Source organism: Dromiciops gliroides, chromosome 6 (assembly GCF_019393635.1).
Source record: "Dromiciops gliroides isolate mDroGli1 chromosome 6, mDroGli1.pri, whole genome shotgun sequence".
NCBI lineage: Eukaryota > Metazoa > Chordata > Mammalia > Microbiotheria > Microbiotheriidae > Dromiciops > Dromiciops gliroides.
Window position 1 is genome coordinate 36,802,942 of NC_057866.1, and position 27,583 is coordinate 36,830,524.

The following is a 27,583-nucleotide window of genomic DNA, read 5'->3' on the forward strand; positions in this document are numbered from 1 at the left end:
ATAGAGGTCCAGGGCCCCCAGGCAGGACGGCGGCCGATGGGGCACTCTGCCTTTTCCACGTGACTCCCTCGGTTACCGGGTCCCCGGAGCTCCGCGTGTCCATTGCCTAGCGGACCCGAGGAGCCCGGCCTAGGCCAGGCCACCGCAGGCCTGAAGGCTGTGCCACCGAACCCACCGAACCCCGGGAGAGGAGGAGGGAGGCCCTGCCCTTTGTCCCTTCTGTGGAGGGACTTACCCCGCCAAAGACTCTTTAAAAAGAGTTAGGACGTGGTCGTTTTCCCCAAGGTCCGGCAGAGACATTGTTCTAGTAACTGCCCCAGGGAATGAATGACATTTAACCGGGAGGAGTGGGAATAGAAGTCCGAGGCGGTCAATCAGGGAAACTGTCCAAGTGCCAAACGATACCCCGCAGGGGGCTTCGCTCCTCCCCCCAGTCCACATTCTGGTACTAGACTATCTAGAGACCAGAATTAGTCAACCGGATGAGGGGGGACCCAACGGCCAGGTCCCTTTAACACCCTCCGTCCATTCTGATCGATTACAGAAGGGCTAGAGCACCTCGGCTTGAAATAGTAACTCTGGGCTGGGGGAGGGGAGGTGCTTTTAATAAACATTTGCATTTAGAACATCCCTCTACCTTTTTTGGAAGTCTCAAGTTACTGGGGAACATGGATCTGATCTGTTCTTTCCTGAGAGGCTTATTTACAAAGGAGGCCCATCAGAGAGAGGTCCCCCATGCCTAGCTTCCTGCATTTTCTCAGCAGGTTTTCAGGTAAGGACTTGTGTTAATGAACTCCAGAGAGACTCAACTTCAAAATACTCTTGTTGCCCGGCAAGTGCAAGTCTCTTAGCAACACTATAGTATGCAGTGGGGACATAAACAAGCTTCAGAAGCTAATGATCACTAAAGTGTTTTGAGGGCATTTAACAAAAAGTTACAATAGTTGGAAAGAGTCTACATGTTCTTTGAAGAAATGTCAGGAAACCAGGAAAAAACCCAGTCCTGACCAAAGCAAATCCACTATATTCTGCAATTAAGATCAATAAATCAAATGACCCAATTAGGAATTGATGCTGCATATCTACTGAATATACCAATTCCTGATTCATTAGAAAATTAAGACTCGTGACAGACTGTAAAAATTAAGCTGCCTAAATTGTTTTGTCCATTGCTGTCAAGGAATGGCTTATAACTGAAGCTGGCAGACCTAAGTATGCATACTAACTTGAGTAAAAAATTAGGCAGATTTGTCAGGACAATGTGACCACAATATGTACAATTTGAAATCAATTGGCACTAAAACTGGACAAACTTTTCAATTATGAATATGCAAACCATACTTGATCTCATAATTTGTATAGCCTTCAAGAAGGGGGCACCACCATACCACAATGAGGCATCTACATAGAACAAACATGCTTCACAAAAATAGCATCGTTGTAAATTTACCCCCTTGATTAATGGGATGAGGCTTAAAACTCTTTACTTTTTTTTTGTAGTGAGGCAGTTGGGGTTAAGTGACTTGCCCAGGGTCACACAGCTTGTCAAGTGTCTGAGGCTGGATTTGAACTCATGTACTCCTGACTCCAGGGCTGGTGCTCTATCCACTGTGCCACCTAGCTGCCCCAAAACTCTTTACTCTTAATGTTGTGAATTGGTACATGAAGGAAAAAGGCTGTACTTTAAAGTATAAAAGGTGCCCCATCTTCTCTTCCTCCAACCTAAACAGAAAAGCTGCATGAGTGTAGGCATGTGCACATATGTGCATATGTATCTCTTGTATATCAGAATCCTAGTACCTTCACACAAGCCCATTCCCTTCTAACTGATCAAACTCAGGCTCCAGATTGGGGGGGGGGGGGGGAGGAAAGAAGAGAAAGCAGCATTTCATCACTTTAAATGCTCAGAATCTTACTCAAAACCCACCACTGTGAAGGCACCTTCTACACAGGCAGCAAATTGTTTTCCACAGGAATGACATTATGTATCATGTTATTTATGGATTACCTAGTAAAATCCACTCATATTTATTAGCACTTATATAATACATGGTTGTGGTACATCCTTGCCAGATATGATTTAATTAGGGGAGAAAACTGGCCAAGAAGTCTTTCTTGCTTATGAAAGTAAATGGATGACCCTTCCAATAAGATGTACCACAACCAAAAATGAGAAAAGACAGGAACTTATTTTATTTTAAAATAAACATTGAAGACACCCCCCCCCAACCCCAGCCCCTTTACAAAACTTCTGAATGTGGAATGTTCTCAGAGTCCTTCAATAGCCTATCATTTTAGTAGAATACAAGGTCAGCAAAAATCCAGTTTTCTAACAATGAGTGTTTTAAGAATGGTTTCAAAAATTAAAGTAACTGAATATCTACTTGTCAAATTACTGAGCTGAAGGCTGAAAATAAAATCCAGTTTCTGGACTACAAGTATCATTAACTTAGCAGCCTTTACTTAAAACATGGGATTAATTCCACATGAAGCCAGAGTGGGATGCAGCGGCAAGCAGCAGAGAAGTCCATAGGCACGTCGAAGCACAGCTAGCACTCCAACTGCACACACGAGATCCACACCAAGACGGCAGGAGAAAGGCTAGTAAGTCACTACTGAACTGGACACCTCCAGTAAGCCTGAAGCATTCCTTGTGTAACGGAAGAGCTCACTATTGTGGGTAAGACCAATGCCTTAAAAAGGCAAGAACTGAACTCCATTCATGTGACTTATTCAAGAGAAAAGTGGTAAATGCAAGTACAAAAAAGCAAAAGCTGTGGGGGAAACCTCACAGTGAGCTAGAAGACAACTGAAATTCCAAAAAGACAGTGAATACCTGTATGATTTCAACCATGTATGTTAGCTGCTCAACACCAGTGTTCCAGGATACAATTTTTATAAACACGTTTTATTTGTTTTAATTATACCATTAGAACTGAAACTGCTAGCTGTCATTTCCCTTAAAAGGGGAAATCGATCCAAACGCATACTGGTGCTTTTCAAAAGATAGCAATTAAAAGGGAGGCAGAGGCAGGCATTTGATATCTTTTTCTTTTAAAAACCATCAGGCTGCGGAAAGAGACATGTGACCAAAAGTGTTATGATTTCCATCAGTACCTGTACCAATTACTTAGATGACAATACAGCAAGGTCAAGTATTAGTGACAGACAATGTGCATGTCATAAGGAATGATAAATATATAGTACCAATCCTTACAAAAGTCATTGCTATCAAAGAAACTGTTAAATGTGTTCCAAAAGGTATCTAAATACTTCACATTAAATACAGAAGCGGCCATCCAGATTATATCCCATATTTGTTGCAGATTTTTTTTAAAGTGCCAATCAAAGCCTAATTTTGCATTTTGGCTTTGTCTTGTACAATATCAGCTGTTACAAAGCAATTTATATGTATATATTTTTAACCACAGTAGTTTGGCCTGGTGATGAATAGTGCTGTGTCAAAGCTGGTAGCCAGCCTTACTCGTGTAATTAGGGACCCATGCATCTTTTAGTATGCATCTAAACGTTCACTGCTCCAATTTAAACCAGAAAAAGCTGTGAAATGCAGTCGCTCTGCCAAACCACACTCCACTCTTTCCATCTTCCTTTCACAGGAAATATTTTAGTTTTTGTCAATTACCATCAAAACATCAACTCTAGGGCTGATTTGCCGATTTTATCCAATGTCAAAAATGAGTCAATCTTGCTTTTTTCCAAGCCATTTCAATCAAAAAACCCTGAAGATCTGATCACCCCCAAAGTGTGTGTGTTTTGCTTTGCTCCTAAGCAAGGGTGAGGAATCTGAGTATCGTGTACAAGGCTCAAGATGACGCTTATGACAGAACATGCAGAGTAAAGATCGTTTCCTTCCATATCCAGGTAACATAAAGCTGACAACTCTAGTCCTGTCTTTATGGGGTGAAAACAGTCCCTTTACCAATGAGTTTCCTGAAAGGGAGAACAAATAGATAATAACTCTTCTGGTAACATGTTATGGGACACTGGCCAGTGTGTTTTTGGCGTCTGAAACAGAATCCTGTGAACCAGTCTAATTCACTTGCTGAGTGTTCATTGGCGGCATCCCTCGGTTGGGTCTTGGGGGCCCTCCACGACCTGTAAAACAAAAGGAAATAAATAGGCTTCTGAGTCTCTCTCTCTCATAATTGAACGTCAATTTCTTCTTCAAGATAAAATCCCAAAAGACAGACATGCAGGCATTAACGGGCAGGCCTCAGGCTAGAAGCCCATTCCTCCAGCCCTTCTCCACATATTGAAGATACCTCTTCTAGATTTCCCCATACCTGTTTTCTCAAAGCTCTTCAGCTCAACTGATCATTACTGAGTTCGTTCCACCAAAAATTAAAACATTAAAAAGAAGCAAATAAATACTTTCTAAATATAAACACCCAGGGATGGCACCTCTTAAGAAGAAAATTCACAACATACACTTTAATTAGGATTGTGCTGCTTTGCAACAAGGCTGCAAAAACCTAAGTTACCTGGTATAACGGCCTAGTTATTAAACACCCCAAGGCAGGGGAAAAAGAAAATAATCCGTTTTGGCAAGTATAGATACCCTGTGGCATGCTACCCCAGTAATTCTCAACTAACCTCTTCTTTCCAAAAGGCGTTTGCTAATAGGAGTGAACATTTTCTCCGATGACTCTATTATTATACCTCACATACCTGGCACACCTCAGTCAAACTGGACTATGATTCACCTTCTTTTCTACCTCCAGGCTCTTTCTCACTCACTCTGGAGCTCTCCAGACCAATCCCACCCTAACCCTATCTATCTGTCAGCATTTTACCAATCCCTGAGAAGACCAAATGCAACCAGTTCTGTTCTCTGAAGCCTTCCAGGGCCACTGGAACACCTACCACCAAGCTGGAAAGGGGTCTGGGACCTAGCCCTCTCCCCTCTGGAGCCCTCTCATCGCCCACTCGTTGGTATACTCTCTGTAAGAACGGTCTGTCAGAGAGGTCAGGCCTTTAAAGCAGAAGCCCTAAGTTCAAATCCTCAGTTTATCATGTAATAGTCAAGACGGACATTTATACAAGACTTGCTAAGGTTTGCCAAGTGCTTTGTAGGCCTTTTAAGGTCATAATACTGCTGATACATGCTGACACATGCCTTTCATTTTAAAGCTAAGAAAACAGAGGCTCTGGGACATGAACAGCCCACAACCACCAAGTAACTAGCGGGTGACAGGACCCAGGATTCCCTACCAGGTCCTCCTGGTTACAAGAGTAGCTCTCTAGCCATTATATAACCTCAGTGTGCTTCTCAATATCTGTGTTACATTTAATTCCCAGGGGATCTTGAATTTCCTATCCTCCACAGGGAGGTGGTAAGAAACACTGTTATCCTTGTTTTGCTCTTAATATTTTTCAAACCAATAAATTATAAACAGTAGGTACTTATCAGATGAAGATGACTACCATCATCCATCATTCCATCTCCCCACCAAGAGAAAGGAATCTCAGGGAGCATCAGACCAACCTTTGTACTTACAGATGAAGAAATTGAGGAAAGAGAATTATTTAATGGCTCACCCAATGTCATACAAATAGCCAGTATAACAGGTAGGATTTGAACCAGATCCTCTGACCCTGGAACCAGCGCTTACCACTGTACCACACTGCTTCATCTTAGTGAACAGATGACTCCCTTCCCCAATATTAAGAAAGGCATTTGAGGTCTTCAAAATCAACAGAACAAGAAGCAAGACAGATAATCCACTATCCGAAGAACAAAGTCTCCTGGGTTTTTAAAAAAGAACTAAAATTCTCTATATATCACAAAAAACTTTTTAAATTTTTCCCATCAAGTTAATTAAATAACACTTTTATATGAAATTATGTATTTCTAAATAGAACCACCCTTTTATTTGCAGATTAGTTTTATAAAAAGTCTGAGAATCATTTAGGGTAGTTTTTTTTTTAAAAAGGAACTCAATTTTGAGTTGTTTAAGCATAGTTATTCCTAACCCTTTGGAGATAGACTCCTCCCTTTCTAGGGGAGGGAAAAGGGAGTCTTGAAGAACAAGAGCCTCCATATACCCTAAAAATACCAAAATGATTAAAATCCCACTCTGTACAGAAACGTATTGCTAGGGACTAGGAGAAACATAAGTTTAGATGACACATAGTCCCTTGCCACTGTGTTACTTAAGACAAACATTTAGGGTATACAATACTACAAGCAAAGTATTACAACCTATCCAGAGTAGACAGGGTAAAACAAAAGCCTGTGGGGTCTTAAGGAAGGTCATTTGGGGAGAGAGGAAAGGGAAGGCTTAATGGAAGTGGCTCTTGAGTTAGATGTCTCAATGAGAGGGGCATATTTGATTTTTTCTCTTTTTATTAAAATATTCTAATAACATTACTTTTGACTGCACATACTCAAAGCTTTAGTGACATTACAGCTTTAAGGCTAATCTAGCAACACCTAATCACAAGTAAAAGATGGTTTCCAATGAGAAAATATGTCCCCAAATTCCAAGCCATCAAGTTACAAAGAACTTTTGGCAACAGCTTAGTAAGTTAAGGGCTCAATCTATTTTCCAAAGGCTCTAAAGAGCTGGCAATGTACCTCGGTAAAAGAAGGTAGCTCAACAGGGATTCAAAGTGATCATGTAGGACATTAATCACTGGAAATGTATGTAAAAATGCTTCTATAAAAGTTTTTTAAATCCCTTATTACACACACACTTTTAAAAACTAACAAAAATTACTTGTCAACAGGTTCTACTGAAAATGGATCATGAGTAAATAAAATGGATCGAAGGGAAGAATGTTCAAGATGTGGATCATCAAGTCCTAGAATTTCCAAGATGGAAGCCAGGCTCACCAATGGGCATATTCCCAAAGCCCTCACATGGAGTCCTCCCGGCCTACATCTGGACACCACTGGTTCTCCAGGAAGGGCACGCACTCTTCTGGATTGTTCCAGTTTTAGACAGTCCTCACTTTTCAACATTTTCGTTCTTACAGTGCTGTTATGTATGCAGCAAGGAAATCTGGGTCAGATGGGGATGAAGACCAGAGTGATATGTACTCACCAACGCAGATCCAATACGATGTTTTAGTTTTTATCCAAGTAGACCAAATTAAATTATTATGAATAAGAGATACCTCCTTTCCAAATACTTGGAAAGAATCAATCAATATATATTAGGTGCCTACTATATGCTATATTATACTGTGCTAAGTGCTGGGAATACCAGAAAAGGGAAGAGTCCTTACCCTCAAAGAGATTACCCTTGGGGTCTTTCTTGTAGGCCAAACAACACCAGTTTCTTCAACCTATCTTTAGGATCCCACTATCTTAGGAGCCCTGACCCAGTATCCTACATGTGTAGCTTGTCAGAGAATCTGACTTTTAAGTTATCAAGGGCCCATCTGATAAAGAAAATGGTCCTTAAAGAGGGGGAATTCACTACTTCCCCAGGTAGCACATACCATTCGGGGAACATTCTAGTTGGTTTTTTTCTTTCCTTTTCTGGAATCAGGCCTTAAAAAGCCTCCCCAAATCCAGCCACTGCTTCTCCTTCCAAAGTCAGCCTGTAGTTACTAATAGGTCTGCTGCTAAAAAGTCTGCATGTCAAAATCATTTTAAAAATAAAGCAAACCCTCACCTGCTACAACACATTTCTGTGGCCCACCATTTTTTTATAAAATGTCACAACTTCTACTAGAAATCAGTTAGGGGCAGCTAGGTGGCGCAGTGGATAGAGCATCGGCCCTGGATTCAGGAGGACCTGAGTTCAAATCTGGCCTCAGACACTTAACAAGTACTAGCTGTGTGACCCTGGGCAAGTCACTTAACCCCAATTGCCTCACCAAGAAAAATTTAAAAAAGAAATCAAAGTTATCTGGCTTACTCTAAAGCCTCATTTTACTCTTCAGTAAAAGTAGAACACTATTCCTATGTTCCATACTTCACATTTTAAAAGAAATGGACCAAATGAAAACATTTGTGTGAAAACACTTTAGATATTACGTAATGCTAAACTGGCCTGATAAATGAACATACAAATAATCTTGTTATTTCCCTATAATGGCCTCCATTCCATCTATGGGACTGAAATCTATGGCACTATGGGACTTTCGGGGCATCAGTTTCCTTATCTTCAAAATGATCAGGGTGGTTTAAATCTTCAAAGTTACTTCTAATTCAAAGTAATAAACTCCACGACCTTTTAAAAATAACATAATCCTACCACCTCTGGTGAGAATGAATTTTATTCTGAAAACAAATTTAACTGTAGATGAGGAACAGACAAGACACTCTGGAGAAAACTGTTCCATGTCCAGTCTTCTACATTACCTCTAGGGGCTCCCCGTGGTCCACTCTGCCCAGATCCTCTCTTGAAGTTTTGTTGATATCCATCCTAAACGACAAAAAGAACCATGAAAATGAGATACCTACTGATGTAACACAGGCAAAATGTCAGCCAGTACCAAACATAAACACAAGTCACTTTTCTAAAACTAACTCAAACACATATTTTCCTTATATTCTCCACAACCCCATTAAATTCAGTCCACTTAAAAAAAAGTCAGTTGAAAATGGTCTTTTTACAAGAGTCTTAAGAGAAAAAGCTTATATTCAAACATATCTTTAAGGCTGCTTCCTACTTATGATCTTTTAGAAATTCACTGAAGAGACCAAGTACACTAAATAGATTCAGAAATTGTTTCTTCAAACCTAACTTCAACAAGTGGTGGTGTATTGTTATACAAAAATACTATGTGTTAAACCCTTAGCACTGTACCTGTCCCTATGTAATTATTTATCCTGTCATTAATATAATTAGTAATAACTAAATTAGTTTTTAGCATAGTAAAATATGTTTACTTACCCGCTGGTAATTGGAGTAATCTCGTGGAGCACTGAACTGGGATTGCGTGTAACCACTATTTGGAGTGTTAGAAAATGAAGGGCGGTAGCCATCATAGCCTCCTTATAAAGATAAAAGAAAAATATTTATATACACAAAATTAATTATTTGGCCAAAGACATCAGAAAATAAGGAATGGAGACAGAGTATGAGGGAGGCAGCATAGGTAAGGATTATTAATAAGAGAATCATCTTTTTTAGCAGAAAACTATTTTTCAATTTCCTAATATTTCTGACCTTCTATTTTTAAGTGTGTATGTCAGTAAATTTACTGTTATTTTGAATTATTTAGTTTTCATATATCTTCCAAATAGCAATCATTCACTCATTATTACTACATGCTAACATCATAATAATCACTGGAAGAAGGCAGAATGATAATAAGAACAGATCACTGCTCTTCTAGAATTTACTATCGAGGAAGACAGGACAAATACATAATGCTACAAAGTAATGGTGCAACTGCTATAGTGCAAAATTATTTAGAGGAGACAGAGGGTATTAGTCAAGGTCAGAGGAGGGATCTTTAAAAAAAAAGGACTGCACTTAAGGTGAGCCATGAAATAGAGAATTAGCACTTAGCATAGTTGGCTGGCACATAGTAAGTAAGTGCTTAATAAATAAATGTTTGCTGATCAATTTTAAAAGACAAAACTGAAGGAGAGAATTAGGGTTAGCTAAAGAATTAGCAAAAGAAGGGCAGTTCAGGTATAAGACATGGCATGAACAAATTATGAAAGTAGGAACCTGATGGTATTTATGAGAGGGGAAAGTTGTCTGAGATAAAACTGCATAGGTTAGTAATGTGGTGCCAAAACTTCAAAGGTTTAGAATGCCAAACAATCATATATTTATTCAAGGTCTATGCACAGACACTGGGAGAGATGGTAGAGATAAAACAAACATCAAACAACCCTTGTTCTCAAGCAGCTTATGTCAAGATCACATACACAAAAGTAATTTTAGTGGGGAGGACAAGGTAAGGCCTTATAGAGGAGTCTGAGGTAAGATTTAAATGGAAACAGGATTCTAAAAGGCAGAGGTGAAGAGGAGCACATTTTAGCCCAATGGGACAAACGAGACACGGGGACAGGGACAGGAATATCATGTTTAAAGAGACTGGAAAATGCAGGCTGCAGGCAGATTGTGATGGGCTTTAAATATGAAGAGTAGAGTTTGTGTTTAATGTGATAGCTACCAGAAAGCAACATTCCAGGCAAGTGCATTATCACTTTGGCATCTGTGAACCAGAGAAAGGACAGGTGAAAGACTGGAGGTGAGCAGACCAACCAGGAGGTTACTGCTGTGAGAATTGGAATGACACCCCCTGCTGGGAAGGATATAGTGAGCTCTGGCCTGAAAAGAAACCATGGCACTTTAGCGTCTGGAAGTGACCTTTTCTGGGGTTTCGAAGGTCAGTTTGGCGTCAGGAAGTGATGTTTGCTCATGGGTCCTGTCAATCAAAGTTACCAGCCAATTATCATGTGTGTGTATGCATGGCCCTGTGGCCCTGTTTCCTGTTTCACAAGAGGTTCTGGGAGAGGGGGAGGAGCAAGCAGGCCCTTTTGACTGGAGACTTTGGTAGGAGAGCAAGAGACAGGCAGGATAGGAAGAGCAAGCAAATTTCATACTTGATCCACATGTTTCTCTTTACTAACCCCTAATATCTGTAACAAATATTTAATGCCCAAAGATTGGTGCTATGCGTTTTCTAATTTAAGGTGACCACTCACTCATTAGATTTTAGACATCATAGCTAGAATTTTAGCCCCTTACACTACAATAGCCAAGTGAAGAAATGATGCTGCTGTTAGGTACTGAGATTTTTACTTCAATTATTAGTAATAAAGTGCCACTGAAAAATAAATGACAAAATCAGAATGGTGCATCAAGATACAGATCTGTGTATCCTAGTGACTACCACAGTGCTGAGTAGGTATTTCATAAATCCTTATTTATTTGATTGAATGAACTACCTTCTAAAACCAATGAAATCTCTTGGAAACACAATTTATACCTAAGGTGAAAAAGTTTAAAAAGAAAATATTCAAGTAGTTTTAAGAATCTAACGCAAAAACCTATTAAAGGGAAGTCTAGGAAATAACAAATGTTCACAGGAACTTATTCTTTACCTCTAAATCCATTGGCAGGACCCCTATATCCATTCATTAAGCCTCTAGTGCCACGAGACCCTCCACGTGACACTCCTCGGCTGTTGTAATAGGGCTGACTGCTACGTGGAAATCCAGTGTTCTGCTGTGGAGGTTGCTGGTGGTTACCTGCCACCTGGTGCGACTGGTCCTGGGAACCATGGTAGGTACCAACCACTGAAACACAACACACACAAAAGTCCATTTATGATGATATAGTAAATCCATTTATTTATCTACACACAATAAGGGTAAGGTTAAATACAAAAAAAATTTAGTTGGAATTACTACAAAATATTTCGCATATCATTACGTAAGCCGTAAACATTAGATAATATTAAGAGTTGGAAAGAATCTGGGTCCAATACATCCAACCAAGTAGAGATTCACATGTTAATGGCTTCCTTTACTGAAGATCATTTACCCCACATTTTAAGACTTCCATTGGGATGAGCCCACACTACCACAACATTGTCGTGTCAAAATTTTTTCCTCAGAACAAGTCAAAATACAAAGACAAATTCCATTCCCTGACTAGATATATCCCTCTGCAGTGACAGAAATAAATCTACTCACTAATGACTTTGAATATAGCAACCATTATTTAAAATCTCTAAACTAAACTATCCCAAGTTCCTTGAACTCTTCCTCATGACATGGTCTCAACATCAGGCTTGGTATATACAGTTTGACAATCTTTCAGAGTGTGCCACAATAAACTAGGTAATATGATCAAACCAGGACCTGAGTAGGTCTATTAAACACAATATAAAATGCAAATAACTATTATTATTAACCTTGTTCTAGAGCAAGAATTCTTAACTTTTTTTTTTTTGGTCATAGACCCCCTCTTTGGCAGCCTGGTAATGCCTGGGCAATTTTTCTCAAAAAAAAAAAAAAAAGTTTAAATGCATAAAATACACAACTGCAAAGGAAACAATGACATTGAAATAAATATTTGATCCCCCCCCCATACAAGTTCAAAATCTATTTACAGACATATTGGGGGTTCTCAGACCTCAAGAAGCTCAGTTCTAGACTAATTCTATTGACATCAAATGAGAATGCATAATCACTTGTTACTTACATCAAGTTACCAGAAAATGTTTTTTTATATCTAGCAGGACAGACACAAGGCTACACCTAGTGGAACATCATTTCATTTTTTCCCAAAATACCCATTTCTACACTTTTTCTCTAGTCAGGTACTAAGGAGAACCTCAGCATTTAAAATAACTCACTCCCATCAATCACATAATCTATTCAACTTTCTAAGCCCAAAGTTACCAGAAAGTCTCTGTAATTATAGAATCTGCCTAAAAACATTCCTGAATGGCCACAAGTGCTTTCCAGCCCTATGTTAAATGCTGTTAAGTCACTAATGGCCTACTCTACAATGATAAAAAGCTAATGCCACAGGCAGGGATTCATTTTCCAATGCCCTTTTTTAGCAGGTGCATTATAAACTATATAGGAATGAATTTACACCTCTTTGCTGCTATTCACTTCATCTTGATTTCCTTTCTTTGATAAACTTCAATGTGGTAAACAAACACCCAATAAACTCCACATGACCTTTTCTACATTATAACCACAGCTCAAAATTACATTTCTGATGGCCTCTGTAGTCAACCACTTGAAAAATTTACCAGACTGGGATTATAAAAAAGATCACACATTTATGTAAAGGTATAAAGATTCTGATTGTCATTGCAACTTCAGGACAGAATTTTAATGCTTTTGGCCAGACTCCTGCTGTTGTAAGACTCAAGAGAGTCAAGGGGGGGAAAAGCAATTTAAAAAAAATAAAATTGAGTTCAAAACATTAGTCAGAACTTTTAAACAGACACCATTTTAGAGCTGAATTCATAATATGAATAAAACCAATAAATAGGTTACTATCATTTTAATTTTCACTCAAAGTCTAAAATGACTCTGAACTCTGAAGGCACCAGTGCAAAATAAACAGGTGAGGGTTACATTCATGACTCTATCAGGCCCTTTTATTTAGTAGGACTATTTCAGAAATTCTACAAATAGGACAATCCAACCAAAGCAGACTCAAGATTCAGAGAATGTCACAGTGAGAAAGGACTTGAGGGATGATCCCCTTATATTACATACTGGGGTTCAAGTACACACAAGAGGTAAACTGACTGGCCTAGAGACAACGAACAGTTAGCAACAGAATGTTGCTCTGTGCCCTGTGCTCTTTCCATTAACGCCCTGAGTACGATACTGTACTGACAAGGCTGATCGTGGCCAGCAGTCATCCTCTGGAAATAGATCACCATAAAAAGACTGAGTTTAGAACCATGGTTATGACCAAATAATATAATGTGATCCTTCAACATAATGTGATACCAGGTACAAAATTTTGTATCCAAAATAGCCAGTCTGTGTTGGACAACATGTTTTATGTGATGATCCAGCCAAAGCAGATTAGTGCCTGCCTAAGAAAAGACTTGTGAATCCACAGGGATAGAATTGAGTTGTGAAATTCATGGCACAATCCTTAAAATTCTGTAGATGGACATAGCCCAATTTTGAAAGACTAGTCTCACAGAAAGCTTCCAGTTTCTCTAGGAATTTGATTACTGCCATATGAACAGAGGCTCTAAGTGAGTGGAGGCAAACCTCTGCCTGGATTAGAGTGGCTGGGGAGTAAATTGAGAATTGCTTTAGACACTATTCTAGACAGTTCACATTTATAGATCACTACCCCAGACCTCTGCTCCATAAATCATTTGGATCACTGCTTTAGTATGGCCAAGTTTAAGAGCTAGGGTTAAGTAAACTGATGTAGCTCTAAATAGATTTGGGTAGATACATCGAAGGCCAGAGTCAAGTAAATTATTACCATGTTTCCCATGATTTTCATAACTATAGCCTTTCCAGGATATGATTTCATGTAAATAAGGAAAGACTATAGATTTTACTACCTGACCTTCTAATTCTCAATATTTTCAGATATAAAGTAGCTACTCAATGTCTCATAAGCAAATGATAACTGATTCTGTAGCTAGTCCACCAGTACCTAGGCAAAAGACCCCTATATGAACCATCGGTACTTCATTCTGTCTGTCAATAAACTTGATGTTGCCAAGAAACTACCTAGGAAACGAGTTATTTAGTTGAAATACGATGTTTACCTACCGGCCTGAAGCTGCTCTTGCTGAAGTTCTGTTTGCTCTACTTGGTGAGGCTGATTGGAAAAGCTCTGGTTGTAACTAGCCTGGTACTGATTCTGTTGCTTTAACGTTTCTGGCTCATTAACAGGAGGAACAGGGGCATTCATATTGAATACCTTTAAGAAGATAAGAAAAAGTCACTAATTCACCATAGGACAGACAGCCAATTTCCCAAATCCCAAACCTCATTTTAAAATCAAATGTAAAACAAGATATGCTGGAAAAGTCACAAAATCTCAAGTACTCCCTTGCCTACCGTTTGCATGGACTGGAATGGAGCTGCATTGACATTGATGCCACTGCTGTGTAAAGGTTTGCTTGATGCAGCTGGGAATACCTGGGGCTGAGAGGCAGCAGGAAGGGGTGAGGATGCCGGGGCCTGGTCTGCAGTCAGTGATATTGCGGCCTAAAAAGGGGGAACAAAATACATGTCAGCAGAGTCCTGTGGTCAAGTGACTAGTCGTGCCTGACAATGCGTTACCATCTTTATATGTCCCTTTTATACAGTGAGATTAATCCAGAACAAAACAACCAATCTGCTCAGGTGCGGTTTTTCTATCTTAAGCAGGAATGTCCTGTCTAATAATTTTCATGTAGACAGTCATTCGGCAGCCATCAAGCCTACCTGAATCTGGTCAATGGATTCCTTCTGAGGTCGCTGATCTCCAGCATGAGAAGGCTGGTACATGGGCTGGGATGTTGTGTATCCCTCACTAGTTGAAGAAACCAAAGGTACCTACAAGAGCAATTTCATTGGAAGCCACTTAGATTTGCCAAAAGGAGTAGGAAAAAAACCACATGCCCTCCACTGAGACAACCTCAAGAGCCATCTCCTGATCAAGGAGCAGAAAAATCTTTTTTGGCAAATGAGCACAAGCCACCCAAAAGGGGCCTGAGGATCATCAGGGGCCCTGCCCCTCTGCCCTAGCTGAAGCCTCCCTGGGGTGTGGGAGTTCTTCAAGGGCTTTCAATCTAGGGCTATGCTTTCTTTATTCAAAAAGAAACAAAGAACTGACCAGAATAACACTGCACCTGCGCTAAGCAAAAATCTTACAATTAATCTAAAGATAGACTTGAAGACTAGAGAATAAAAATCTATATATAGGGGCAGCTAGGTGGCACAGTGTTTAAGATAAAGCACTAGCCCGAGATTCAGGAGGACCTGAGTTCAAATCTGACCTCAGACACTTGACACTTACTAGCTGTGTGACCCTGGGCAAGTCACTTAACCCTTAGACCTGCAAAAAAAAAAAGGGGGGGGGGGGGAGGGTGTGTGTGTGTGTGTGTGTGTGTGTGTGTGTGTGTGTAAAAAGTTCTTTAGTTTGATCAACGCAAGTTTGGGTAAATTTGTGCTCCAGAGTCACAATTATTTCTTTAAAGTTAATATAATTTATTTTGTCATACAAAGCTTAAAATTAAGAAATTGGTCCCTGTGAAATTCACTTGGTAAAATTTTGTCCTTGTCTTTGAATGAAGATTTTTTTTCTTCTATCCCTGAATTAGAGCCACCAGAGAAGTCATGACAGATACTGCAGGAGTAAAGGTTTTCTAAAAATACAAATTAACATTCATTTGAAACAAAAGGTTATTAGGTCTCCAAGCCCAGGAGCAAACGCTAACCAAAGGGCAGGTGTTCTCAATCACTCCAATGGAAAATGACTCTACAAGACCACCTCCGTGCGAGCCTGAGTCTTCTAACCTGTAAAACGAGGGGGGCTAGACTAGGTAAGAGGGCCTCTAAGGTCCTGGCCAGCTCTAAATCTCTGACTCTAAGATCATATAAAATGGGGGAAAAAGATCAAAATAGACAATTACCCTCACCTGCGTAGCTTCTGGCTGTACAGGAACTTGATTAGGCTGAGCAAGTCTAGATTCAGTGTGAACTGCAATATGACAAAGAACTGATAGTTGATACATTGTCATTTCTAAGCAATTCCAAACAGCTACATTTCAACTATTTTATATAAGGCTAATCCCTTTTTATAACGATTATAGTAGCAGTATAATGGAAAAAGCACGGCTAAGACCAAATAAGGTCATTTGAAACAAATTTCAAATGATCTTATTGGGAGAACACTAAATTTTGGTAATTCAATTAAACAATAAAATATTAATGGATTGGAGGCATATATATACACATACATACATATACACACACACACACACACACACACACACAATTTATTATTATAGTGAAAGAAAATACAAATACTGACACCAAAAAATTAACTTAAGAGACACTGCCCCCCGCAAAAACCAAAAACAAACCCAACATATATACTTCTGTAAAAATTAGAAATAATTTAGGTTTATGGTTTTGTTTTGGTTTTTTTGAACTAAAGACCTAGGAGTCTACTGTTATTTCCCTCACAAAGCAGAAATGAAAATTAAAACAGCCTGAAAGCAATCCTGCTTCAAATGCATTAATACATATAAACACTAACTTTACCAAATGTATATATTATATACATAATTAGTCAATCAATGCAAAAGATCTTTATTCCCTCTTATAGAAGCAAAAATGCCTGCTGATACACATCAGACACGCTTTTGTGGAGTGCTCTCTCTTTGGCTCTGAAGGGAGACAGTGTGATAAGAGTAGGAAGAGCCACAGTTCAAATTCTGGCCATGTCACTTGCCCCCATCATGAATTTAACTGGTCATGCTTCTGGGTCTGTTTCCTGCTTTGAAAAAATGAGCGAGCTGGGAGAGATGATCTAGCAGGTCCCTTCTAGCTGTAGACCCATGGTCCTTTGAGTAGCTCCAAAGAAACACTGGGGATACATCACTGCTGCTGCAAGTTATTTGTAACAAACTTGATGAGAAAGTCACACAGAAATGCTTTTTCCAAAAGAACTCTAAGGATGAAAACACTGCATTAGATATTTTCTAACAGATTCAATCCAAAATCTTCTAAATCTGGGGTAGATGGATAAAAGAACTACAGAATATTAACACTTTACATGGGTTTTTATCTCCTTTAGAGTTTCTAATGGCCCAATGTGCCGGGGCTTTTTATTAAGCAGTTAGACTGCTTCTAAAGCTCTCAATCCTTTAGTAAACAAACATCAAAGTGTACAAAATTAAATTCTGTAATTTAACGCAGCTGCTTCAAATATATCATATATGTAGGCCCACAAGCTTCTAACGACTTCTCCCCACTCCAATAATTCTAAGGATATCAGGGTATCCAAAAGAAGCCTAAAGAGGGATTCACTTCACTTAGCAGCTAACATTCATGTTGCTGCAGAATTAAAACTAACGCTGCTGGTTCTTTGTTTCTCCTTCACATTTTCCTTCTGTGTTGTTTGAGATTCAAATGTTTCCAGATTGTTTATGTTTTAGAGCAACAGTTCTCAGTATTGGGGGGGGGGGGGGAGGGAAGAGAAAGAAGAGACCTCAGACCCTTTTCAAGGGATCCATGAAGTCAAGTTTACATTCATAATAATAAGACATACTAAGTTTTTATTTCTAACAAACAGTAGATAGCAATAGACCAAACACAAAAAAGTATTTCTGTAAGCCCTCCATAATTAAGAGTGTAAAGGGGTCTTGAGACCAACAAATCTGAGAACTATTGCTTTAGAAAAAATGTTTATGCTCTGATGTACCCTCCACCCCCACCCTGATGCCTCACCCAAATGGAGAAGGTGCTAGGCTTGAAATCAGGAGGCCTTGCTTGAGTGGTTCAAATAGCAACTCTGACACTTCCCTAATTCACATAGCCTCTAGGTTTCTCAGGTAACTAATAATAATAATAAAAATGACAATATAATGATGTTATCAATGGGTAGCATTTCTTTAACAATGTAAAGTTTTCAAAGAGACTTACAAATATTACTTTATTTGATTCTAACAGCAACCCATGACAGTGTGTGCTATTATCATCCCAATTCCTTCCTCCCAAAGCATCTTGCCATCCATCACTCCTCACCTGGAGGGCAGACAAGCTGAGGCATGTCCATGCTCTGGGACGGATTCATAGGCTGTGCAGACACAATCGCGGGATCAAGTGTCTGACTTTCAAAGTCCAGCATGGAATCCTGCAGCAAGATAAACCCAAATGGTAAGAGTGACAGTTGATGACCATCAGAAGCCACAGGGCCTCACAGATCAAAGATTGGGGGCAACGGGGGTTGAGATTATGACTGGGTGACCCCCTCAAGGCCTAAGGCAACTCCCAGGCCCCTACAACACTGTGGGTGCAGACTTGCATAAGTCAATGCAGTTTCCATGCCAGTTTTTTGACCGATAAAATCACAGCTCCAGACCCAAAAATCATGTCCAGAACAAAAGAACTGATGGTTCCATTGTACTCTGCATCCAGAAGATGGCAAACATGATGAGGCAGGATCCAGAAATCATATTTTGAGGAATGGGAGGTAGGGATGTTGAGAAATGAGAAAGGAATTTGAGGGAATTTCTAGAGTCTGAAATCTTAATTCAACAAGTAATTACCCTAATTTAAAACAAGTTGTGTCTATGCACCCACCTGGATGAAATTGTATGGCCCCTGCATTTGTGCCATGAGGTCCTGCACTCGTTGTCTTCTCACAAGAGGGTCCTGAGCCACTGGAGCCAAAGAGTGGGCTTCTGGCACAGAGGGGGAAGCGGCCTGCGGCTGCTGCTGAAGGGAGTTTACCACCTTTGAGGAAAAGGGGAGGGCAGGGGGTAATAAGATCATTATACTGCTAACCATAAAGCAGCCAGAAATTATTTAACAATTTAGTGCCATGAATCACTAGGCTTTAATGTGGATACTATTCAAGTGTTATTTTAATGGTTCCATCAGTTGCAGTGAGGTCCAAAGCCATTTACATCTTCTCCTCTTCCTGAGGTTGACCTGGTGGAACTGCCTTCTATGTCCTCCCCTAACACTGCACAGGGAGTTCACACAGTGGCACAAAAGCCTTCCTGTAAACCACCGGACAGAATGAGGACCTTGATCTCCTACCACAACCCTTCTGGCTCTTTCTGGTCAAGGATCACTCCAACCTCTCTTACATTCCCTTGTTTGCACAATGTGACACTGTTGATTAATTGATGCCTGGGGACTGCCACTGTCTTTGGGTGACCCTTCACACAGAAGCACAATTTCTCCATGTTGATCCAGCCTAGACCTCTATTCACTTCTGGACTGGGTTCACTGCTCAGCCAATGTCTGTCCAAGAAACATACTAAGCTGTCTGTGGATTTGTCATGCAACTACATATCCAAATGCGGAAGACAGACATTTCACCCCCTGAGTTTTTGATAGAGGACATCAGGTGTAACTCCTGAGACTCTCTCCAACACCACAGCAAATACCTTTCATGAGCACAAACTTTTTTGTTTTATTTAATAGCAGAGGGCTATGTAACTCACATGCCTGTACACACCTAAACAAGGCATTCATTGCTACTATATTCCATGTATCACATGGCAGAATAATTTAGAGTACTGGAAAAAAGTATACAATTCTGGATTCAGGAGGACCTGTGTTCAAATCTGACCTCAGACACTTGACACTTACTAGCTGTATGACCCTGGGCAAGTCACTTAACCCTCATTGCAAAAAAAAAAAAAGTATACAATTATTATTCAGCTTTATTTTAGACTCTAACTTCCTTTGCTAAGTCTGATTGTGATTATTTAAATTACTTTGATTAAATTATTTACTCGTTTATCTATCCTTTCCTTTAAGTAAAATATTAACAAATACCCATAGTTGGTCATGAGGATTGACAAAACTTCTCCCAAAAAAGTACAGAATCTAGACCACTATCATATGTAAATACCTTATATTATGATTGGACTTTTTATATTACAACTACTCTCCTAACATGGCAAAGTGCAAACATGAAAAATGATGAAGAGTTCTGTAACAAGTTCTTCAAAATCCTATTGCAATCAATGAAGCTACAACATCAGAACTCCTATAACAGTGATTTCTTTACTACTATACTTTACTTTCTCAATCAATAAACACTTATTAAGAGCCTCCCAGTGCTGGGCTCTCTGTGGTTTACCACATATGCTTATAAAGTTGTCTCTGCCTTCAAAGAGCTTACATTCTTTCTAGTGATGGATCCAACCAAATATTAAGCAGTTAATCCAAGGGAAATCAGAGAGATGCACGACCAGAAGAGGAGAGCTATCCTACCCATGTTGGGATCAGAGAGCCTGCATCCCTAGGCATCCATGTCACATCAAAACTTCCTAGCAAGGGGGCAGGTAGATGGTGCAGTGGATAAAGCACCGGCCCTGTAGTCAGGAGGACATGAGTTCAAATCTAGCCTCAGACACTTAACACTTACTGGCTGTGTGACTCTGGGCAAGTCACTTAATCCCAACTGCCTCACCAAACAAACAAAAAAACTTCCAAGCACGGACGAGTTTCATTCTGTCCACTTGGAAAGAAAGGATCCAGGCTGATGATATCAAAGGTCCAAGGAAGAAAGCTCTGTGACAATAAAGAGAGGCCTGATCTCTGTCTAAGAGGGTCCTTATAAAGATGGAGAACACAGTCATCAAAGCCTTTGAGAGCAGAAGCTGTTACTGAAGTCATTTCAGGGATTTCTGAAAAGTCACCACAGACTGAAGCTTTTTTTTTTTTTTTTGCTTCCTAGCAATGCCAGAAAGTCTCATACCTACATTTCCAAATTTCTTTAACCTCCAGCTATTTGGCTTCCATCCTCACTAACCTACTCTAGAACACAATGATAGGGAGGATGGGGGGAGGGGGAAAAGGGAGAGAACCAAACATGACAATCATTCAACACCAAAAATAAAGAACACCTTTATTCATGATACAGGCCAAAAGAATCCACTATGATAAATTCCATTAATACCCCCAGAATAATGTACTATAGTAATTTATAATAACAAGTATTTTAGGAGAAATCCTGTTTTCCCAACCTGAATGATCTGGAGCCCGAGAGTTGGCCTACCTCTCTCTCCTCGTAAATTAGCAAGTTTTAAAAATGCTTTAAGCCCAAAGAGCAACGGTATCCCACCCACGCTCTACCTCTTCCTAAGCTTAGTGATTCTGGTATGTATTGTAGTCCTTTTGATTCTGCACACAAGGACTGACCTAGAAAGAAGCTTGTGCTGGAAACAAAAATTTGTTTTTTTAACTGCTACCACGGATGAACCACAGGTACATGGAAATCATTTTATTACCCACAACTCTCTTCTTATTGGCATTTATTAAAATAGAATCTTAATTGTGTCAATTTCTTTGTTGCCAATCCTCTATAACATCATTAAAATAATACTAAAAAAGTCAGAGGTACTCATCTTCCCCATGAGATCAAATTCACACCTTCCCTGGAACATCTGGTTGCCCCTTCCTTTTCTTTTAAGTATACTTTTTACAAGCCCAGGTTTGGGGATAACTCAATTACTGGGCAAAATTAAATATCCATCAATGAGGATTAAACAACCATCAAACTTACAAATCAATTTCCAACACAGACATTTTCTTACCTCAACTGTTTCAACTGTCCATTCATCTACCTGTTCCTTTTCACTGTTGCTGAACTGAGTCTCTGCCATAAACTGTCTATTTACATACTGGGGAAAAAAAAGGCACGTTGAGCATTTTTTTAAAGAAGAAAAGTCGCAAACAACATTCAAATAAAAACCATACCTCTGTTGACTCAACTTCATTTTGTTCAGCATATTCTTCTGCCGGCTCAACTTCTAGAAGAAAAAAACAAGAACAAAGTAAGATTTAAGAAAATATTTTAATTCAGGTTAAAAACACCACATAATAAATTCAGTTACAAAAAGTAACTAGAAAATCGAATAGATTAGGCTTATTTTCCAAAATTAAGGTTCTTTTAAATGTAAGTTTTCATCATTATCTTCTTTAAAGAATATAAAAATACTATTTTCAATTAAACAAGAGTAGAGGGGCAATTAATACCATGAAGACAATGATAAATTCAGAATTGGGCAGAAGAAATTGGGAATAGCATTGTACGGGAGAAAAGTATAGCTATTAGACACAGGGAAGACTACTGAAAAAGCATAGAGCTAATTTCATGGAGGTTATTATACAAGGATAATAATAGATTTGTTTTTCTTTTTTCTTTTTGCAGGGCAATGAGGGTTAAGTGATTCGCCCAAGGTCACACATCTAGTAAGTGTCAGGTGTCTGCGGTCGTATTTGAACTCATGATCTCCTGAATCCAGGGCCGGAGCTTTATCCACTGTGCTACCTAGCTGCTGATAATAACAGACTTTGAATTTTAAGAGGTCATCTGGGCCTAGGCCCCTCATTTTAAAGACAGGGCTCAGAAAATTAAGAACTAGAGAAGGGAAATAACTCCCCAGATCTGACAGCTTACGGTAACTAACTAGCAGAAACAAGAGAGATCTGAGCTTGTGTCTTGTGACTTCAAAGCCAATCCTCTTTTATACTACACCCTACCTCACATACTACCTTTCATCCACCATCATGACAGTATCCTGACTTTATTATAATTATTACAACCAATACCACTGTCCCACACTTCCAGTCCTAAATGTTTATGCTAAAAAAAAACAAACCAATTTCATAAACAGAGAACAGGGACAAGTTGAGATAAGAAGGGGACACGGCTACACCACTGTGTGAGTAAACTGAAAGCTCAATAAGACAGAAGATCCAGCTACCCCTGGCCCTAAAAGTGCTTGGAGGCTGCAGTTATGTCCAGAACATGGAACACTATAAGCAGTCCCATTACATTCCACATTCAATAGACTTCAACCCTGGCATGACTCTCCACAAAGGACATAAATCTTTAGCAGGTTTAAGAGACCAGCCATCAAGTGATCCGAAGAAAAGGAGAAAGGGAGCGAAGGAAATGCCCGGAGAAGATTGGGGGGGGGGGGGGGGGGAGAGGAAGGACACACAACGTGTTAGTTGTCTTCAAATACTTGAAGGGCAGCCAAAGACAAATGATTAAGTCTTTATTCTGTCTGACCCAGGAAGGCAGACCAAGAACAGTGGGTACAAGTTGAAGAACAAATTTTGAGGCACTATAAGGAAAAGCTTCCTGTTAATTTTAACAATCCAAAAGTGAAATTAATTATTCTTTATTACTATGTAGGTCTTCAAGGTGAGGATGGATCATCTTTTGTTGAGAACATATAGAGGTATAAGGGTTGAAATTGCTTTCCTTCTAATTTTAGCTACATGGTTTTATCGTGCAAAATCTTAAATTTATGTATAAATCTTTGCAATAAGCTTCTTTGATAAGGATCTCACTTCTAAGAGATATGAGGAATGATTAAACTTATTAAACTTCTCTAACACAAGTCTTAAGGATATGGACAGGTAAGCAAACTAATCTATATCAAGAGTCCGTGTGTAAAAAAATTCTTCAAATCACTAAAAATTAGAGAAATGCAAAATGAAGTAATTCTAAAACTGTACCTCTAACAATCAGATTGGCCAATTTGACAAAAAAAGAAAAATGTCAGATGTTGGAAAGCCTGTCACACTTTAATGAACTGTTGGTAGTGTTGTGAACTTGTATACCCGTTCTAGAAAGTGATTTGGAACTACATCCAAAAGTTATGCCACTACTAGATCTATAACCTCAAAAAGATCAAAGAAAGAGGAAAAGGATTTATAGGTCAAAAAAATATTTCTAGGGACTCTTCTTGACAAAGAAATGGAAAACTGCCCATCAAGTGTGGAATGGCTGAGCCAATTATGATAAGAATGATATGGAGTACTACTAGGCTATAAAAAATGAGATGAAAAAAAGTCATTTTATAGAAGAGTCATAAACTGATGAAGAATGAACAGATCAGAACAATTTATACTTCAACATTATAAAAACAAACAACTCTGAAAGACTTACAAACTCAGATCAAGGCAAAATCCAACCACATTTCCAGAAGCACAGTCCTGGGGTACAGATACCCCACTAATGCTAGAGAAGCAATGGACTGAGACTGCAGAACACGTTGTATTTTTGGGACATGGCAAATGTGGGAATTTATCTCAACAATGCATCATTACTACAAGGGTTTTCTTAGATGACACAAGAGGGAGTAAGCACAAGCAAGAGTCTCCCAAAAAAGAAAAACCAAAACTGAACGCTACAAACTTTAGGATGACCTAAAGTTTAGATCCAAAGAGACAAAAAAATAGATCGACCCCCAAAGTAGGGTTATGGAATGCTTCTTATTGAACCCTGCAGTCTTCATCAAAAAATCAATATTCCCGAGAACGAAGTCCAGAGAATACTAAAAGGAGCAAAGAGTTAGAAAGGTGGTGGAATAAAAACACTTCTTGGAAAGGGGCATTTATCTCACTGAAATAGAACAAAGTATAAAGATGGCAGAGATTAGTTTAGATACCTCATTTCTTTTCTAAACTAGGAAAGGGAAGGGGTTAAACTAAGAGAAAAAGAACAAAAATAAACTCCTGGAGCTTGGAATACAAGAATTAAAATAAAGGAAAAGGAGTAAAAAAAGTAAATATTAATATAATTAAAACAATAACCTCCTGGAGCGACTGCTGAGACTCAAGCAGCCTTGAGGTCCCACTCTGGTGAACGCCCCAACCCCCCACCCCCATAGCTCTATGCAGGTGCTATCTTTGTCCATTAGAATGGAGCAGGGATGGTCTTATTCCTTGCTTATATCTGTATCCCAAAACTCAGCAAGATCTGCCCCCATAGTAATCCCTTATTAATTTTTTTTTTGGTGAGGCAATCAGGGTTAAGTGACTTGCCTAGGGTCACACAGCTAGTAGTGTTGGCTGAATCTGAACTCAAGTCCTCCTGACTCCAAGCCAGTACTCTATCCATTGCACCACCTAGCTACCCTCATAGTAATCCCTTAATAATGGTTTTATCTAACTTAAAAGGTAGTAAATTTATATTATATAAGTACTTAGAAGGCCCCCTTTTAAAAACAAAGGGGATCACACAAATGCATAACAAAGTACGTGGACCGAAACAGCCAGCATGGAGACAAATTGAAACAAGCTTCTCAACTGTAATGAAAATAAAATGACTCCTGTGTACTTACCAGCTTCTGCTGCCTGGTCTTCCCCAGTCGGAAGAGCAGCTGCCTCTTCTTCCTCACACAAGCCATTCTGGTGGTTGTGGGTGCTATCAAAGTAACTGGTCTGAAAAATGCGTTCCACCAGCTCCTTGAGGACTTTGTCTAAGAGAGACACGAGGGGCAAGAATAAATCTCAATAAAATTCTTTCCCTTCAAAAAGTCCTCCTGACATTCTGCTAAAGACTATCTTAATATTAACAGTTAACATCCACCTGGTACTTTCAAGTTTACAAAATATTTTAGATACATTTTTATTTGATAGTCACAGTAGCCAGCTGAGGGAGCTACCACAGATATTATTCTCAATGTTAGAGAGAAACTGAGGCTCAGAACTGCCTTGCCCAAAATTTTTATAAAGCTAGCCAAGTTAAAGGCAATACCCTGCCCCGAGTCTTACCTAAGTCCAAACCTTGCCTTTTTTCTTCCCTTTTTTGCTTCTTACTTTAACTCAAATTTAACTGGCATTCGACTTTTACTTCTGAGGACAATTCAATTATTTGTGAAAGATAAATGGCAAGTGAAATACTATGGTGGGCATCTTATTAGTCAACCATTAGTAAAATGGTCCAGTATATGCATTCCTATACCAAAAATTAAATAGCATTAAGCTACATTCACCTTCTAGCTGTATCCTCTCAAAACACAATTGTCAGATGTTACAGTACTTATCACAATCTTGTTTTAAGATCAGGTAAGTTTTTATTAGATTGAAACATACAAGAATCAACCTCAAAAGTAATACAAAATTATAGTGAATGCCCTAGCGAACCACTCATTACTTTATAACTATGTTCCAGAATGAATTGATTAATATAGCTCAAAGTTGTGTTGTGTTACAAAGTTCCCTGTATCATTATTTTGTTTTATCTTTTAATATAGTAAGTCCATTAGGGAGATGTTACAAATATTAGTATCTACATATTACGGATGAGAAAACTGAGGTAAATGGGTGAAGTGACTTGCCTAAGATGATACAACTACTGAGTGTCGGAAGCAGGGCATGAATTCTAGGCCTTCTAATTCTCAACTCCTATCTTCTATTATTATATCATGGTTTCCCAGCCTATCATGACAAGACACATGTTCACCTTGTGTAATTTTCATGTAAAGACAAATTATCCTTTCTTAAAACACTACACATTTACTGAATTGGCAAGAAAATGCCAAACAAGGTACAATCTTGGCTTGAGACTTTCAGATCTTTTGAACTCTCTTCCACATCATTCTGGCCATTTCACGACGAGGATCAAATTTAAATTCTTTCAAACAGAGTCTAAGAGTTCACTTTTTCAGCTATCAATTTCATAGTACATAAATCAGTAATACAAGGCTAAGCATATTTTTGAAATGTCAGGTTTTTGAGGGGTTTTTTGTTTTTTTTAAGATTTAGACTTTTATTTTCCAAATTACATGTAAAAGCAGATTTTGACATTATTTTTTTAACTTTGTATTCCAACTCCCCCCCACTAAGGTTTTGAAAAGCCAGGATAGAAAAGACTTCGTTTCAGGGGTGAAGAAGCATTAGTGGTGGAGGGACTGGGGGGAGGGGGGGGGGGAGAAGTTCAGAAAAGCCAAAAGTAATTGGCGGCATTTTAAGCAGTCTTCTAATGTAGACATCAGGCAGGATGTTTTTAAAATGTAATTTATTGCACAGCTAATAAACTTAATGTTTTACCTGACTGACATCAGGCCACTAACTTCCTTGACTTTTCTTGTACAACATATAGGATTATTTCCTCTAATTCAGCATAAACTCTCACTTCTGTTTTGATTAAGTGGTCTGTTTACAAGGCTGACCTAATTCTATTTGCTAAATATAATAAAATAAAGGACTAAGCAACATCCACAGACTAATGACCCCGAGTAGCACAGGAACAACGTGTAGCAGGAGGGCTGGGCCAGTGACCTTGGCAGTCACAAGCCAGAACGCATTTAGTAGCTCTTCCCTTAACCTTCAGCTGTGCCAATCAAGGTATCCCTAATTATTCATACTAACCACCTTCTGAGGAAGAATGTATCTGGTGATCATTCATGAACCTTTCAGAGTTAGATTTGCACCTAAAGAATTCTCCTTCTGTACAACAAACAAACCCCTACCGCTGAAGCCAGAGCCACTTACAGGTTGTTCCACACACTGTTTTTTCCTTTCCTTCCAACAAGTCCCACAGATGAATGGATGCTTGTTCATACTGTTCATTCAGCCTTTTAAAAAAAGGGGGGAGGGGGAGAGAGAATTGCCTCATTTAGTCTTAATAAATCCAAAAAATTCCTCTAAAAAATTGCA

General features: G+C 39.1%; 1 protein-coding gene across 3 annotated transcripts in view; it reads right to left on the minus strand.

Moving 5' to 3' along the window:
- Positions 1-2,887: 2,887 nt before the first annotated feature.
- The window catches only part of CAPRIN1 (cell cycle associated protein 1), a 42,700-nt gene continuing 18,004 nt past the window's right edge, over positions 2,888-27,583 (minus strand). Inside the window, exons 6-19 of one of the 3 annotated variants that reach the window (XM_043969839.1) lie at positions 27,419-27,501; positions 25,264-25,401; positions 21,881-21,933; positions 21,718-21,804; positions 18,743-18,895; positions 18,185-18,293; positions 16,066-16,133; positions 14,876-14,986; positions 14,507-14,656; positions 14,216-14,366; positions 11,042-11,236; positions 8,871-8,971; positions 8,336-8,399; positions 2,888-4,116 (exon numbers count right to left, since the gene is read on the minus strand). In XM_043969839.1, the coding sequence (XP_043825774.1) occupies positions 4,052-4,116; positions 8,336-8,399; positions 8,871-8,971; positions 11,042-11,236; positions 14,216-14,366; positions 14,507-14,656; positions 14,876-14,986; positions 16,066-16,133; positions 18,185-18,293; positions 18,743-18,895; positions 21,718-21,804; positions 21,881-21,933; positions 25,264-25,401; positions 27,419-27,501 (1,528 nt within the window). In that variant the 3' untranslated portion in view covers positions 2,888-4,051. The remainder of the gene's footprint in view (positions 4,117-8,335; positions 8,400-8,870; positions 8,972-11,041; positions 11,237-14,215; positions 14,367-14,506; positions 14,657-14,875; positions 14,987-16,065; positions 16,134-18,184; positions 18,294-18,742; positions 18,896-21,717; positions 21,805-21,880; positions 21,934-25,263; positions 25,402-27,418; positions 27,502-27,583) is intronic. The other 2 variants (XM_043969840.1, XM_043969841.1) reach the window with 2 other exon arrangements.